The 15,553-nt window shown below is 38.8% G+C and overlaps 1 protein-coding gene across 1 annotated transcript in view; it reads right to left on the reverse strand.

The window, feature by feature from the left end:
• Positions 1-8,528: 8,528 nt before the first annotated feature.
• PHEX (phosphate regulating endopeptidase X-linked) overlaps positions 8,529-15,553 on the reverse strand; it is a 207,120-nt gene continuing 200,095 nt past the window's right edge. Inside the window, 2 exon segments of the mRNA XM_005897739.2 lie at positions 8,529-11,782; positions 14,506-14,582. Of these exon segments, the coding sequence (XP_005897801.1) occupies positions 11,680-11,782; positions 14,506-14,582 (180 nt within the window). The 3' untranslated portion in view covers positions 8,529-11,679.

Below are 15,553 nucleotides of genomic sequence, written 5' to 3' on the forward strand. Positions count from 1 at the left end.
TCATTGCTCAGCTCTAGAAATGTTCTTATCCAGTTCTATGCCCAAAGAATCCTGTGTTCACCTCTGTACTATGATATACCACACTGTTGAAACTGTTATTTACATATCTACTTTTCCTTATGAATTGTTAAGTAAGTTTTAAATCTCCAAATAATTGGGAGTTAGAGCTCTTATTCATCATTGTATTCCCACCCCTAGAATAATATCTAGCAAGTGGCTCAATAAATATTTCTTCAGTTAACTGATATGCATTTAACATGGTATTCTTTGTAAATTTTTATTAACTATCTTTATACTCCTTTGTCTAAGTTTACTCCAGCAAAGAAAGCTATGTGAAATATAGCACTCTGCCCTTTCTCTACCACTTTACAAAAAATAGCCCTAGTTGAAAAAGCACAAAGACAATGATCAGAGCAAAGCAATAGCACTTTTCTAGTTAATGACTACAAATAATAAGCAATAAAAATCTCATATAATTGAAAAGAAAAATCAAGATCTTAATAACTTAAAAGGGAAAAGGCATTGAAGGGCAGGTAATTTACATCAAGAGAAGTAAAAAACCAAAGAGCTAATTAGTAAAATTAAACAACCAGTCACACTTAATATATTTAATAAAGTATTAGTAAAGTTGAAATTAATGACATCTAGAACTTATCAGGTTTTACAAAATGTGGCACCTTCTTACATTCTTCATTATGCTTGCTATTATAGTTATGGACTCACACATCCACTTCCCCCAGTATATCATAACTTTCTTACGGACAGGACCCTTTCCTGATCCAGTTCTGTTATAAAATGATGTATGTACCCTCATACAGACAACCTTGCTAAAAAGTAATTTGTCAGTATATTTCAAAACTTTATACATGTCCCCTTTGGTCAATAAATTCACTTGTAAGTATTTATTCTAACGGAAACAAGAGGACAGGAAAAAATTCTACACATTAAGCTATTTATCTCTCTGTTGTTTACAATGGGTCCAAATCAAATCAATAATAAATTTCTAACAATAAAGAAGTGATTGAATAAATTGTCACAGGAACTCTAAAGATTATGCTGCCATTAAAATGGAATATTATTAAATACAGTGGATGCATGCCAATACTATTAAATGAAAAAAATCAGGCAAAACCCCATTATGCTCTAAGATTATACATATAATGGTGCATGGATGCAGGGAGCAACATGGAAAATGACAAATGAAAAGGAAATAATTGGAAATTTTAAGGTTCTTGGATAAAAAGAGTTTCTTAAATGCTGTTACCATGCATTCGTTCATTACCTCCCCAGCTACTCTCCTAGACACAGCCACCAGGATCTCTCACAAGAATGAATGTCACAGCCTCCAGCTGGTCTTCCTAATTCCTCCTCTGTTCATCCACAGTCTAGGCTCAACACAGCCAGAATCATCCTGGAAATCACCAGTTAGATCTTGTCATTTTTCCGCTCGAAAGTTTCCAATGTCTTCCCATCTCACAGAGTGAAAACAAGTTCTTAGAATGGTCTATGTGGCCATCAACCATGTGAATGGTAGTTTGCATTCTGACGTCATCCTGTGCCTTGCTCTTCCTCGTCTCATTCTGTTCCAGCCACACTAGTCTCCTGGCTGTTCCTCAACGTCCTAGGGATACTCTGACCTGAAAATGGGAAAGCTTTATTTTACATTGAAGCCAATCCTATTTTTCTTAGCTATTTTATTATCACAAGTATGCATGAGCATTTGGTATTTTCCATTTCTCCTAAAGCCGTATAATTTAGTCTTTGGAGAATTCATTAGAGATGAAAGGAATCTCTCTCTGTGCACCTTCCAGAGTTAACTGGAGAATGCTAGGGTGGATTTGTCATATATGGTCCAGAAGACATTTTTACTTAACAACAGGGGCCAAGAAAGATGAGGAGGGGAAAGAAAAGAACACTGGTAACTGTGCTTATATCTAAGGAGGTGTAAGTTAGGTGAGGGGATGGACTCTAAAGTGAAGGGCCCTCACATCAACAGGGTTATATGAAAGACTTGCAAAACTATTTCAGGCAAAACAGTAAAGTCTCTGAGACTGAGAAGGTAGGAAAAAGCTTTGGAAATTGGAGAGACAAAAAAGACCAGTGTAACTAGGAAAAAAGCAATGGAGACATAGCAATGGAAAAGTGGAGAGCTTGGTCATGCAGGGTCTTTAGGTCAGGGTACGTTGTTAGGATTTATTGTAAATGCAATGGAAAGATCACTGAAGGGTTTTAAAACAAGAGAAATGACAATGCTGTTATCATACTATAGTTTGTGAACCCTGGGGCTAAAGTCACCAAAGTCTTGGATTAATCAAGACCCAGTATGACAGCTAGCACTCTACCTCATGTGTTGTAAGCAGATCTTAAATGACAGCTGATTTTTCTTCTTATTCTGTAGTAATTATTAGTTCAAAAAATCACCAATGGACCTGGGTGAGGAAGTACCTTCATTATTACTCGTGTTTATAGAGTAGTTTTAATATGCTGAATGCTTTAAAATGGTTTTATTCAATGCTTACCATAAAATTGAGGCACTCAGTTTTCAGTTCCTAAAAAACCATTTATGCTTAAAAAGGCTTTTGATTGATTTCCTCCCAACAATCTATGTGCACTAACTCAAACTCAATCTGTGCCAGAGCCTGTTGTGTGTGTGCAAATGAGAGTTGAAATGTGAATCTCCAAGGACTGTGCTTGGTCCTTGTTGATAAGTAAAAATTTCCTCCAGAGCTTTCATGACAAATCCACCCTAGCATTCTCCTAGACGCACTCCCCAGCAACTCTGGAAGGTGGACAGAGACACATTCCTTTCATCTTAAATGAATTCTCCGAAGACTAAGTTATATGGCTTTAGGAGAAGTGGAAAATACAAAATGTTCATGCATGCTAATTTTATTAACATAACTAAGAAAAAGTAAGATTGGCTTCTGCGTAAAATAAAAACTCCCGGTTTTTAATCCAGCAGTTTACAGGCAGCTTTAGGCTCTTTAGTTACAGATATTGCTGGGTGAAGGCCATGATTCAGTAGAACTGTATCTACAGCAGCATTTCTTTCCAAATAAATTTTTGTTACATTTTTCCATTGGAATACAAAATGGAGACTTCCAGTAACTCAGACATGGATCAACTTTCCCCCCTCACAAAAAAATGATACTAAAAGTACATCTGTGTCTCTTTTGCTTTTGGACTCTGTGGGAGAGGGAGGGGGGGATGATTTGGGAGAATGGCATTAAAACATGTATAATATCATAGAAGAAAATAAATAAATAAAGTCAGCTGGTAACAAAAAATAAATAAATAAAATTTTTGTTAACATAAAAAAAAAGATACTAAAAGTATAAAAAAGGCCACATGAGCAAAAATAACAGACTCCCTCCTAGAAGCAAGCTGAAGTGGCCTGCAAACTACCAGAAGGCTTCCGGCCTTGGAAACTGTAGGCAACAGTGAATGTCAGTGTGCATGATGAGGCAACAAACAGGGTGGTATCTGGAAAGTCTCAAACTTTCACAGGCCCTCAAGTACCCACAGGCACACACAGGGCTGAACACAGGTAAACTGTGGAAGAGTCTAACAACTAAACTGGGATATCCCAGCCCAGAAATCTAGGACTTGAGGTCACCACAGCTATATGTTTGCCTAATGGAGCAAGTGGATAAGACTGGATTCAAATCTGGCCCTGTTGCTTGTGAGCTAAATAATCATGGGCAAGTTATTCACCTCCCCAACCCTTAGTTCCCTTACCTATAAAATGGGGATAACAATAGGTGTCTGAGTTACCTTAATGATGAAACCAGATAAGATACACAAACCATTTAGTGGATGTCAGGCAGATGGTACATGCTCACTATATAATAGGTAGCATACCCGTGAAGGGCAGCTTCTGGACAGCTTTCTGAGGCACTCAAGATGGAACGGTCATCAGGTACAAATACTTGTAAATTCACATCTCCTTCAGTTTTTTCTTAACAGGTGACTATGAAACACAGCCTGAAATCTTCAGTAATTCACAGGTCAAAGCAGGTTTGGAACACCATTCCAATTGCCTGGTAGAGCATCAGAGAATGAGCTCTGAAATCAGACAAAAACAATTTTATTCTTTGTTCCTCCAGTTACTAAGGTGGTCTTGGCAAGTCACACAATTATTCCTCAGCTGTCAAGTGGAAACAGTAACCCATATTTGCAAGACCGTTATGAGGATTGGCTATAAAGCACGCAAGACCCTAGTGGAGTATCTAGGACATTGCAGGTATCAAAAATGTTAGCTGTTTTTGTTGTAGCCACGCGTTCCAGGAAACAAACTCACTCAGAAGGACAATGCAGATAGTGGAGTGCAGTTTATTACACGGGCGGGCCCCAGGCAGAGTCTCCTCTTAGCCAAGGACCCCGACCAGCATTTGTGAAAATCTTTTATACCCCATGTGTACGTGTCTGAACCCACCACCCCAAATTCCTTGAGACTTACACAAACCAAGGAAAATACAATCCCAATAACCCCATCATTCACGTGCTATGTGCTCATGTGCTCAAACAGTCAAACAGTTAGCCAATAATCAATAAACCCGAGGTTACACTCCGATAGATACAGAAAAATTTATGGCCTGTCTGGAGGAAGGGGTGATTAGCGTATGTTTTCTCTTAGGCGATGAGTAACCTAGATACGATCTTCAAGGCTCCCCTGTCTGGAGGGGGTCTTATCCTTTCACTGTTGTTTTCATAGGCACTAAACACAGAGTTCAGAGTCCACTGGAAAGGTGGCCAAGCACGATCAGCATGAACAGGCCTAAGATGGAGTCCAGGCCCTATGAATTCCTTCTTCATTTTCATCATGATCATTTTTTAGGCAAAAAAAAAAAAAATCACTTACAAATGCCTGGTCAATCTTGGAAAAAATCTGCCCTGGGTTATTTTATTCATTCATCAAATGTCACTGGGGTGGGAGGGTAGCATGGCTGTTACCAGGGAACAGATTCCACTGACTTCTAAATCAGTGTGGAAACTGACAGAGTTCACTTCTAAATGATAAACTGTACTGTTCTTTCTGCTTAGGACATACGCAGACATTTCAGCCTAACTGCCAGCATAAATGCTACCTAATATTTTTGGTAGCTTTTACATTGCTGATTTTAACTTAATCATTTAGTGCTTCTGTCTCTGTGAAGTTACGTCTCAAGCCAGAATTAATTCAAATGGTACTTTTGTGGCTTGTACGTGGACACTCATCCTTGTTTCTTGGACTCTGAGCCTCAATTTCTCTTTTAAATGGAGAAAGCATAAAACATGAATATGAAGAAGAGCATTTTTCAGCTCTCATTGAGAGGGTAACAGGCAGGAAGGCTAGGGGCCCCCAAATGGAGGAAACAGGCTGCAAGTGTCAGACGTTTTTTCTCTCTCTCTTAAGCGGCAGGAGGAAACAAAGTCTAAGTGTCAGATTTTTTTCCCCCTTCTCTACACAAAATTAAAAGGAGGTTTCTTTTAAAATTCTGTGTTGCCATGAGGACACCTGGTTCCACCTGAACTTAACTTTTTTAGACCTTGAGCTAGCCAATGCGTTTATCTTATGGAAATGTTTTTCTTAAGCTATGTTAATGAACTATGTATTTACTTCAGACTCTGTCTGTCTTCAAGTCGGTTCCCTAGGATTCAGAACCGACTTGACAAACCAGTATGTTTTACTCAACAAACCAGTATGTTTTAAGCTATGTTCATGAGGCTAGGTACTTGCTTGGAAACCCACCTTTCTTCAAGATCCATGTTAATAGTTTTAGGGCCCAGGATGACTCACCTTGTGCCAATGTTATCTCAAAATGCATGTTGTGGGTGAGGGGCCTCTCTGAGTTTTGAGACATTTCCTTTCTCTAATTAGCAGTCTGCTAATAGGTATATAACTTCCTGCTAAAGACTAGCAGGGAGGCACTCTTTCTGCCCCCTTCTAATGTCTATGTCAGAAGCTTTCTCTTTCTCTTTTATACTTCAATAAAACTTTGTTATACAAAAGCTCTGAGCAGTCAAGCCTCATCACTGGCCCCGGATTGAATGCCTCTCCTCCAGAGGCCAAGAATCCTAGCCAAGAGCCCTTTCAGGGCTCAGCATCAACCTTTCACTATGAAGGGAGAAGTAAAAATAATTTTCATAGAAATTCTCTAAAAATCCTAGAAGACATAGCACATATTATTTCATATTTTATTTATTGTCTCAATGGGATCTATTTTAAAAGCTTAGACCATACTGTAAATCCATGGCATAGCCACAGAGTCTTATATTGTTATCTTCCTAATTGAGACAATTAACAAAACAAAATACACATTCAAATGAAACATGTAGCTAAACCATTTATAAATAACTAAAATTATAGATCAGGTTTTCATTCACTGATCACAAATTATGGTAATGCTTTTGTGGTGCTCATTTCTGGGCTCACTTTGGAGTGTTTATTAAAGCACAGTATTGTCAGATCACAGGGACTATCTCATTCTCATTTTCTTATCTCCAATTCTAAAGGGGGTTAAATTATCCAATTAAACTGTTAATTAAAAAGACTCCTACAGAATAAACTGCAGGCTACCAACGGCATTTAAGATTTTTCATTGTGCTGTGCTCAAAAGCAGTTTCCTGAATTCAGAAGAGCTCCATGTGACTGGCCAGTATTTCACTTTAGAAGGTATGGCTGGTATCACTACATAATAGACAAACCCATTTCCTCTCCTCTCTCGGCCCACAGCTAGACTATATATCCCAGCCTCCCCTGCAGTTAGGTTTGGCCATATGACTGAGTGCTAGTCAATGGAATATGGGCAGAAGTAACATAGATAACTTATTGGATTAGACCAAACCTTCCATTAGGTATCTTCAATAGCTTCTTCCCCTCCACCAGCTTCGTGTGGATGAGCATACATTCAATAGCATTGAAAATGGCAGAATCATATGGAAGGAACGTTGGTCTCAATATCAGCAACGGTAGGAGAGAAGCTCATTGATGGTTAATAACCATTTTGTATGTCATGTAAACAAGACATTAGCTCAAACTGGGTTAAACCATTGAGATGATCTCTTTCAACATGTAGTGTGATCTTAACAAAGAAAGCAATTGGACTTGAGGGACATGTAAATACCTTAAGCCTAACTGGAAACATCAGCCTCCAAATTTTGATCAGGTCCACTAAGATATACATCTAAAAATTGAAGTAGACTGAATATCTCATAAAATCTATCAAATTGACCCTAGCAAGAGAGATTCTAGACTTCTTGCCTTCATTCCCCCAAAGCCTGTCCTTCCCGTCCATGCCCCAGAGATCACTCATAAACTCAATCATTTCTATACATCCTTCCTCCTGCCACTACCCTACAGGCAAAAATTCTTTTTTCAAGCATCAGCTCAGAAACTAGAGTAGACTCTCAGAGGGGCACTAACAGGTCATACTGAGACGCTTATTACCTACCAGCTCTACAGTCTGTCTGATGTCTATCTCCTGTACATGGACACTGTGGTACCCCTACCATAAACCAGTAGTTTTCACATCTCTGAATACATCAGAAAGATGTTTAAAATAATCAACAGGGGACTCTACTTCCACTGCCAGTCTAATACCAAAATGCCCCCCGAGGGAAGTTAGTATGAATTCTATGGTATGCTTCTGGATTTGTCTGGACTCAGGAAAGGCAGGCAGGCTTTCATTGTCCTGTACCACTCACTCGTTGTCCAAAGGTCACCAGGGGATGAAAATGGCAGGCACTTCCAGCTCCCTGGAAGTACATGGGGCACAGACGCTCCAGTAGCATGAGGGCAGCCATCCTAGAGATCTACAGCCAATGAGAAAAAAAAAAAAGCACACAGAAGGTGAAGTTAGGGTCCCCAGTAAAAGGGCTGGGATCTGGGTAGAGAGAACTCTGATAGCATCCACTTGAGGAGAATTGAATAAATCTTTCTCTGCGTACCAAACCACAACCCAATGTCCTTGAATTTCATCACACTTGCCATGATACAGGGTGAATGTAGCAATTTATGTGTCTGTTTACCATGTTAGACCAGACTGTTCATTGAAGCTGAAACTGCACATGATCTGCTTAAATACAGCTAGTTCAGTGACTTATATCAAATGGTGGTCAGTTACTATGTACTGAATGAGTGACCATAATCTGACTTGATGGGTAAAGAAAGGTGACAGCAAAATAGAGATTCTTTGGTTTGACAGTAACCGTAATGTTCCTTGTCACTTTTGCAAGACCAGCCATACCATGGTTGATAATCTCCTCCGAAGCCTCTCTTTTCCTCATTAGGAATATAACTGCATAAGCAATAAACCATATCCGTTTATATCCTGGAAGAAAATATAATGGCCAACTCTCAAATCTCTCATTGTCTACAGAAAAAGTTACTGCATTCAAATCTCACTTCCTAAACTGAGAAACCTAGTCCACTCCAATGCTTTGTGTACTTTTTAGGCAAATATTGTCTAAAATATAACTGAGTATGCTAATGGATATAATCAATTTTAATATTATTTTTAAAAAGAAAGGAAACAGAATATCTTCAACTTTTTATTGTCCTTAAAATGATCATTCACATTGTTTCACAAGTAAGGGAAGAAAATACAAAGACCATTTAGATATGAAATGCATAATCCAAGAACACCTTTCTTCGAACCAGTGGGGCACTTCCACTAGCAATGAGAATGTTGTTGCTTGAAATAATCATATATTCTTCCATAATTTAATATGCAACTGAGACATACTGTTAAAAATATCAAGGAAGAAGTATATCAAATGTTAATAATTACAGAAATACTGTTGGAACAAATGTATTCAGAAATGGGGTGACCTAAGGGATGAAGGTTAATGCAAAGGCAAGCAGCCCAAAGAACAAAGGCTTTAACTCTCCTGACTCTGGGGTACTTGAGAAGCAATCTCAAACCTCTCCACTGATCTGGTGCAAGCATAACCTATGTGGCAAGCTACAGTTCCTAGTTGCTTCTTAGTGATGCTCTAGGGCTAAATAAGATAAAATTTATGTGCTATGCTTTAAGCTCCATTGAGGAAAGGCACTGAATAAACTTAAGGATAATTTATGAATCCTGAGCTTGCAGTAGTCACTTCCAACTCCATTTCATAAAAGGAAAAAATGGAAATAGGAGGCCAGTGCTGTGTGGTTGGTAAAAAGCTCAACAAACTTTGGGCAATGATGATAAGCCAAACAAGACCATTTTATACACATAAGAACCTTGACTAAACCAGGAGAATTTCACAAAAACCTAACGCCTTCCATTTTGCAGGCAATAGTTCACTGGCAGAATACCTGGTGTATGAATCAGAGAAGTGTGCTATGGCAGTCATAGTCTGAGATCCAATATCTAATTGCCTTTTAATTTTGCATAATTATTTTTGTAATATTTTATGGCTCTCCTCCAGTGGATGTGCTTAGCAAGAACTGCCAAAATCCTGGATTCTCTTCAGAGTCACATTCCTAGGCCAGCTTCTCCTTTCCCCTCCCCCGATTTCTAGTCGCATTTTACCTTCTTCCTTACACAACTTAATCGGTATCTGACTCTTTTCTATTAGTCTGTATTGAAGAGAAGAGACAATAAGAATGTACTCTGAAAATCTGAACAGGAACATGAATTTGGAAATTCAATCTAGAAAATTGTCCCAGCGAGTCGTGGTGACTTGAGCTACTCTAAGTCTATTTTAACAACGGCCATCCTATCGACAGCTTGCAGTATAATTGAGTTACATCAAGTAAAGTTAGTCAAGACAAGTAGCCATATCACTTAGAAACTGTTCAGGCCCCAACTGTTCACCAACCTGTTTTCCTAAACCATTAAGTGACTGATCAAGTCCCATTTCCAAAGCCTATTTCTACACTTTTATCAAACACTTTCTCTGACCAGCAGGAATGTGTTTATTCGGAGTTTAAAAAGAGAAAACTAGAAGGAATATGCTGTTTATGTAAGCCTTAAAAACGTTTAAGCTGATTTTAAATGTCCAGATATAGGAATGAAACAAGGAGAATCTTCTAAGTCTAAACCAAATCAGAATGATTCCTCTAGAGAAAAGACATGGAGGTTTCCAGCACCCTTAACTGCTTTTTTGAAAATGCAAACTAAGGTGATATCAAGTCATGGTTAAGGCGGAAAAGGTAGCTGCCCTTCAGGAGTTTATCGATTCAGAGAGGAGGAAGTCAAGGGGAAAATCACTCTTCACTGACTAATGCACTGAAATTGTTTTCCTCATGATGGTGCCCCTGCATTTTTCTCCCCTACGTTCCCATGGTTACAAAAGGACATGGTGTGTGCACACACACACACTTTTTAATGACAAATTCCAGGGATGTAAAATGGCTTCCTATGGTTAGCCTGAATTTGTCATTATGCTTTTGAGATTTTCCTATTGACCAGCTTAACCTAGAACCACGTGTACAAGGAATAATGGGAAGAGGGGATGGCTATTTTAAAAAGCAAAAATGCCAGGGAAGCACTTTAAAGCTGTTATAATTTTATCCTGCACACACACTCTCTAATAAGACATGGAATAGTTCCCTTGAAAGGACAGAGTTCTGAGGACCGAAAACAGAGTAATGCTCTTTCTTATAAACTCTTTAGAAGAAGTCTTGAAGAGTAAACATTATGTTTCTTTGGACTATTCAGGGAATTTTAAATTCAATCAATAGATTCTAACATGTCTTTAATCAAGAAATTTTTCAAAAAGGATTTTTAAAAGAGGTAACTGAGCCTCAATGTGGGGTTTATGCCTTTGCACTCAAGGGGAGGGAAAGCCATATGTTCCTAATTGGGAATTAGAAAATCATTTTTTTATGCCTACTTATTTCAGAAACAGGAGAAGGCACATATACGAGGATAACAAGACAACCAGAAATTAGACTGAAGAGAAGCATCTAGCAGATGACATAATTGCCAAGGTTTGAACAGAACAGATCAAATTTTGGAGATTTTGTTTCCTACTGTGCCTGCGGTTGCATGACTAGGAGTTTTGACTTCTTCTGGGACTTAGAGATACAGCCTTGTCTTACTATTTGATAAACTCAAGCCTTCACCAAGCAGTCTTTTCTGCCAGCTTTGTTCATTCTGACTTGAACAGGGCAGTGGGCTACATCAGATACAAGCTATGAGGCGTGTTTTCATCCCAAGAGACTCCAAAGCTGAAGGCCAGAACTTCATCAAATACTGTCAAATGAGGATTCAACGTTATTTCTGACTTAACCACCTTAGAGTTAATCAATGCTATGAAAGGATGGTGCAGGAAATCTAACAGTACAGAAGACCTCCCAGGCAACCTCGCACATGTCCACACCACTGAGGGTTGCTAGTGTAATAGGCTGATTTTTTTTTCTGGATATATTCTACCTAGGGCCCCTGCAAAGCTGTAGATTAAAATGGTACATACCGCTTAGCTGCAACTTATACACTAAAATGGACAATAGCAACAATTCAGCAAACAACATTTTAACAAAAGCAGCCTGGGGACTTAATTGGCTTTCTAAAGAGACATATGTGATTCGATTTTTGTATTCCATTTTTTTAAGTCTTACAACTTTGAATAATGTTTAGATCTAAGCAATACCCAAATACCAAAGATGCATTAAAATAAACATCTTCAGGGGAACACAGGCCTAGGGCAGTAGGTGATGAGCACCGCGCAGCTCTCTCAGGATGGCAGGAACCAACAGTCCTGCTACCAGAGTCGGCAGGATTCTGCGCCTCTGTTCATTGTGGAATTGGATGGACAATTAAAAGCCTTCTGGAATTCTTCAAAGTTGCTAACTGCACCATTGACCCTGAAAAAGATATGTCATAGTCCATGTCATTTAATTCTTACAAATCAACAGGTTCTGAATAAAACTCTAGCAACCTATGGCTTGATAAAATAGTCCATTCATTTAGTCTATTTACAAGGAGATAACTGAAGTCCAAAATGGTTAAGTAGATTTTCAAGAAAATTAACAGAGCTGAGACTAGAACCAGACAAATGCTATTAGTCTTCAAAATATCTTTAAATTTCTATAAACTGTAGGGTTTACAATTCCTATAAATTGTATATGTGGTGGTACATTGCTATAAATTTACAAATTCCTACAAACTATACAATTTACCAATACTTAACTTTTCTAACCATTTTTTAATTTAACTTTTTATGGAACATATAACTGACGTAGCATATGCACATTTAAAATGTAAAGTTCATTGAGTTCACATGTATACACCCATGTTATTACCACCCAGATCAAGACATGGGATATTTTCAGCACCTAGAAGGCTCCTGTGTATGCCCTAACAGTAGTACCTCCAAGCATAACTACTAGTCTGACCTCTGTGGCCACAGATCAATTCTACTGGTTTTTCAACTTCACATCAGTGGATCACACTCTATGCACTCTTTTGTCTCTGATTTCTTTCACTCAGTATTATGTCTGTAAGATTCATTCGTGTTGTTGCTATCTCTAAATTATCTTTAAAGAACTCATTCAATCCACAGAAACACTTTCTATAAATTCCTATTACGCTTGCAGGCTCATATTTACCTAGAATTTGGTTCATGCAACAGTAAACTAATGAACGGGGTCTAGTTGCTATTGATGAGTAATGCTTTGCTGGAGTTAGCTCCAAAATCTGGTGTTCTTGCAAGTTCCCTGCCTGACTGCAGTAAAGACTACAGATTCCTACTCAGCACTTTGATTTTAACTGCCTTTTGAAAGTGGTATTTCCATTGTGTGAAATCGGCTACATTCAAAATCTACAGTTAGTGCAGACATCACTAACAAGCTAGCAAAGATCCACCCCCCTCATCTATTTCTTACTCAACTGCAGGTTCAAAAGGCTGACTAGAGACAGCATTCTTGGTCAATGACTCTTTCTTCCCTAATGATTTTGTTCCCTGTGGGCATTTGAATGAATATATCGGCTTGTAATTCAAAACCCCCATAACCTCTTGTGTGTCAGCTGGGATGAAAGAGTCAGACACGACTGAGCAACTGAGTGCACATGCACGCGTGTGCACACACACACACACACAGGGAGGGATGCAGGTTTCACACACAGTAATGGCAATCCACTCCAGTATTCTTGCCTGGAGGATCCCATGGACGGAGGAGCTTGGTGAGCTATAGTCCACGGGTCGGACACGATTCAGCGACTTTCACTTCACTTTCACTATGATTCACCCTGGGCAAGTGTTAAGGATCAAATTTAGCTGACAGGTAAGTGTATTCTGAAAATTATCAGTTAAAATCCAACATTACAGGCAACAAGTTAGTGAGAGGAACTTAGTTTTTAAGAACTTATCTGTTGAGTAATTAATCTACTGTGTGATTTCATCTGCATCATTTGTGAGTGGAAGCACAGTTTATTAGAGACTGTCAGCATTTTTGACAGTTTAGCTCAGTGGGGGAGAATTTCTAACATAGTGATTAGGTTTTTATGCTATAGGGTAATTTAGAGTCAATTTCTTGAGAATTTCTAAGGCAAGGTTTTGGGAATAACATTTCAACATATGGAACTTTTAGATGACTTTCCTACAATATGCTAATGGATTCATTTAAACATTACATATAAAGATACCAAGAAATAATACGTTCTAAGCAAAGAACAAATAAATACAAATTACTGTGTTTCTTGGATTTACTATTATAACTCTGTCCCTTAGCACAGAAAATTTCCCTCAAACTATGCTAGAAACTTACTATGGGGTAGGTAATAGTAATCTTAATTTTATTTTTACTTAATATTTTATACATCCTGACAATTAAGATGGTAATTCATTTCCCTTCATATATAAGCAACTGTTTCAAAATAAGACTCAAACTAAAAGCTAAAACGTAGAGCTTTTGCCTCTAGATATGAATTACAATAGCTAAATGCCACCATATATCCTCCTTTGTGTTCAGAGCTATTCTGTAAGCGGGCACTCATTCATGTCTGTTGGCTGGCTGCATGAAAGAACAAGAGGCATTAAATAGGATATTCTACAACACAAATTAAACCAGAGCTCTAGGTGTTTTAAGGCATAGTACATAAGAGCTCATTTGTATCTAAAAAAGGCTTTTCTGGTCAATATTTTTAAAAAGTAGGCGGTTGGATAAATCAAACATGCCAGTCTATGGAGCACCCATGGTGTACTCATGGCACCCAAGGATTGCTGCCTTTCAAAAACCAGAAGATAATAAGTGGGAATTACTACTAAAGCTATGATTTGGATTCTAAATTACCTTTGGAGTCTTGTACAGTCTCATAGATCTCTTGATACTAGAGGTGTGTACAAAAGCCTACTACAAAAATTTAGGTGAGAGAGTACTGGCTAAACCAGCTTCCTACTAATTAAAGAAAAGACGCTTAGTTTCTGTTTGGCCAGATTTTTTTTTTTTTGGTCTGTGAAATGAGCTGTCACTGTTCACAATGCAGGCTGTTTTTCGGATCACCTATTCGTAGAGCCCTGGAATGGCTGGGGAAGAGAGGAGGTGGAGATGCACAGTTAAAAACTCGTGTCACCCATATGCCTATTTACCTAAACTGAGGGGGGCTGTGAGCACCAGCTTGGATTTGTTCTCGAGCAGCTTCTGGTCTGTAGGAATTGCACCTCACCTAGAAGAAAAAACATCCCGATGATTATGCTTCCATTTCAATCACACATTGTCTACTGCCTTACCTGCTTCAAATCACACGAAGAGTAATTTGAGACTCGATGGATGACAAGCTGTTTTAGTAGATCAGATAAACCTTCATCAGTAGTAACATCTATTATTCCAATCCTCAGAGTAGAAGTTTTTATCACTGTGAATGCTTTCACTATTTGAGTAAATTAAGACAGGTTTCCAGACAAATGCTTTAAATGAAGAGAACAGCATATGTGTCCAGGAATCAACCAATGTATTCATTCAATTAACATAATGTTTGGAATAGCCGTTATCAAAGTTAACCATATTCATTTGAATCAGTAAAATGAATCACTCATCCATTATTGAGTATGGTCATAAGTGGGAACGGAGAAGGCAATGGCATCCCACTCCAGTATCCTTGCCTGGAGAATCCCATGGACGGAGGAGTAGGCTGCAGTCCATGGGGTCGCTAAGAGTTGGACGTGACTGGGCAACGTCACTTTCACTTTTCACTTTCATGCCTTGGAGAAGGAAATGGCAACCCACTCCAGTGTTCTTGCCTGGAGAATCCCAGGGACGGGGGAGCCTGGTGGGCTGCCATCTATGGGGCTGCACAGAGTCGGACACAACTGAAGTGACTTAGCAGCAGCAGCAGCATAAGCGGGAAGGGTTTTGCACCCTGGGTGCCTTGTTTGCTTCATCTTAGTTCAGTCCTTGGATAGGAGGACATTGTTCCATCCCCTTTGAAGTTAGGCATGGCTATATGGTCACTTGCTCTCACCAATGAAATGTGAGCAGAAGTGACATATGTTACTTCCTTGGGGAAGCTTTAAAAATCTGGCAGAACTTTTAAGAGTATTAAAAACAATTTAGGATGCTACATTAAAGGCCAGTGCACATTTCTTCCCTACTCCTTCCCTACTCCTGTAGTGACCATGGAAGCACCTACAAGATAAA

The sequence above is a fragment of the Bos mutus genome, chromosome X (genome assembly GCF_027580195.1).
Source record: "Bos mutus isolate GX-2022 chromosome X, NWIPB_WYAK_1.1, whole genome shotgun sequence".
Taxonomy (NCBI): Eukaryota; Metazoa; Chordata; class Mammalia; order Artiodactyla; family Bovidae; genus Bos; species Bos mutus.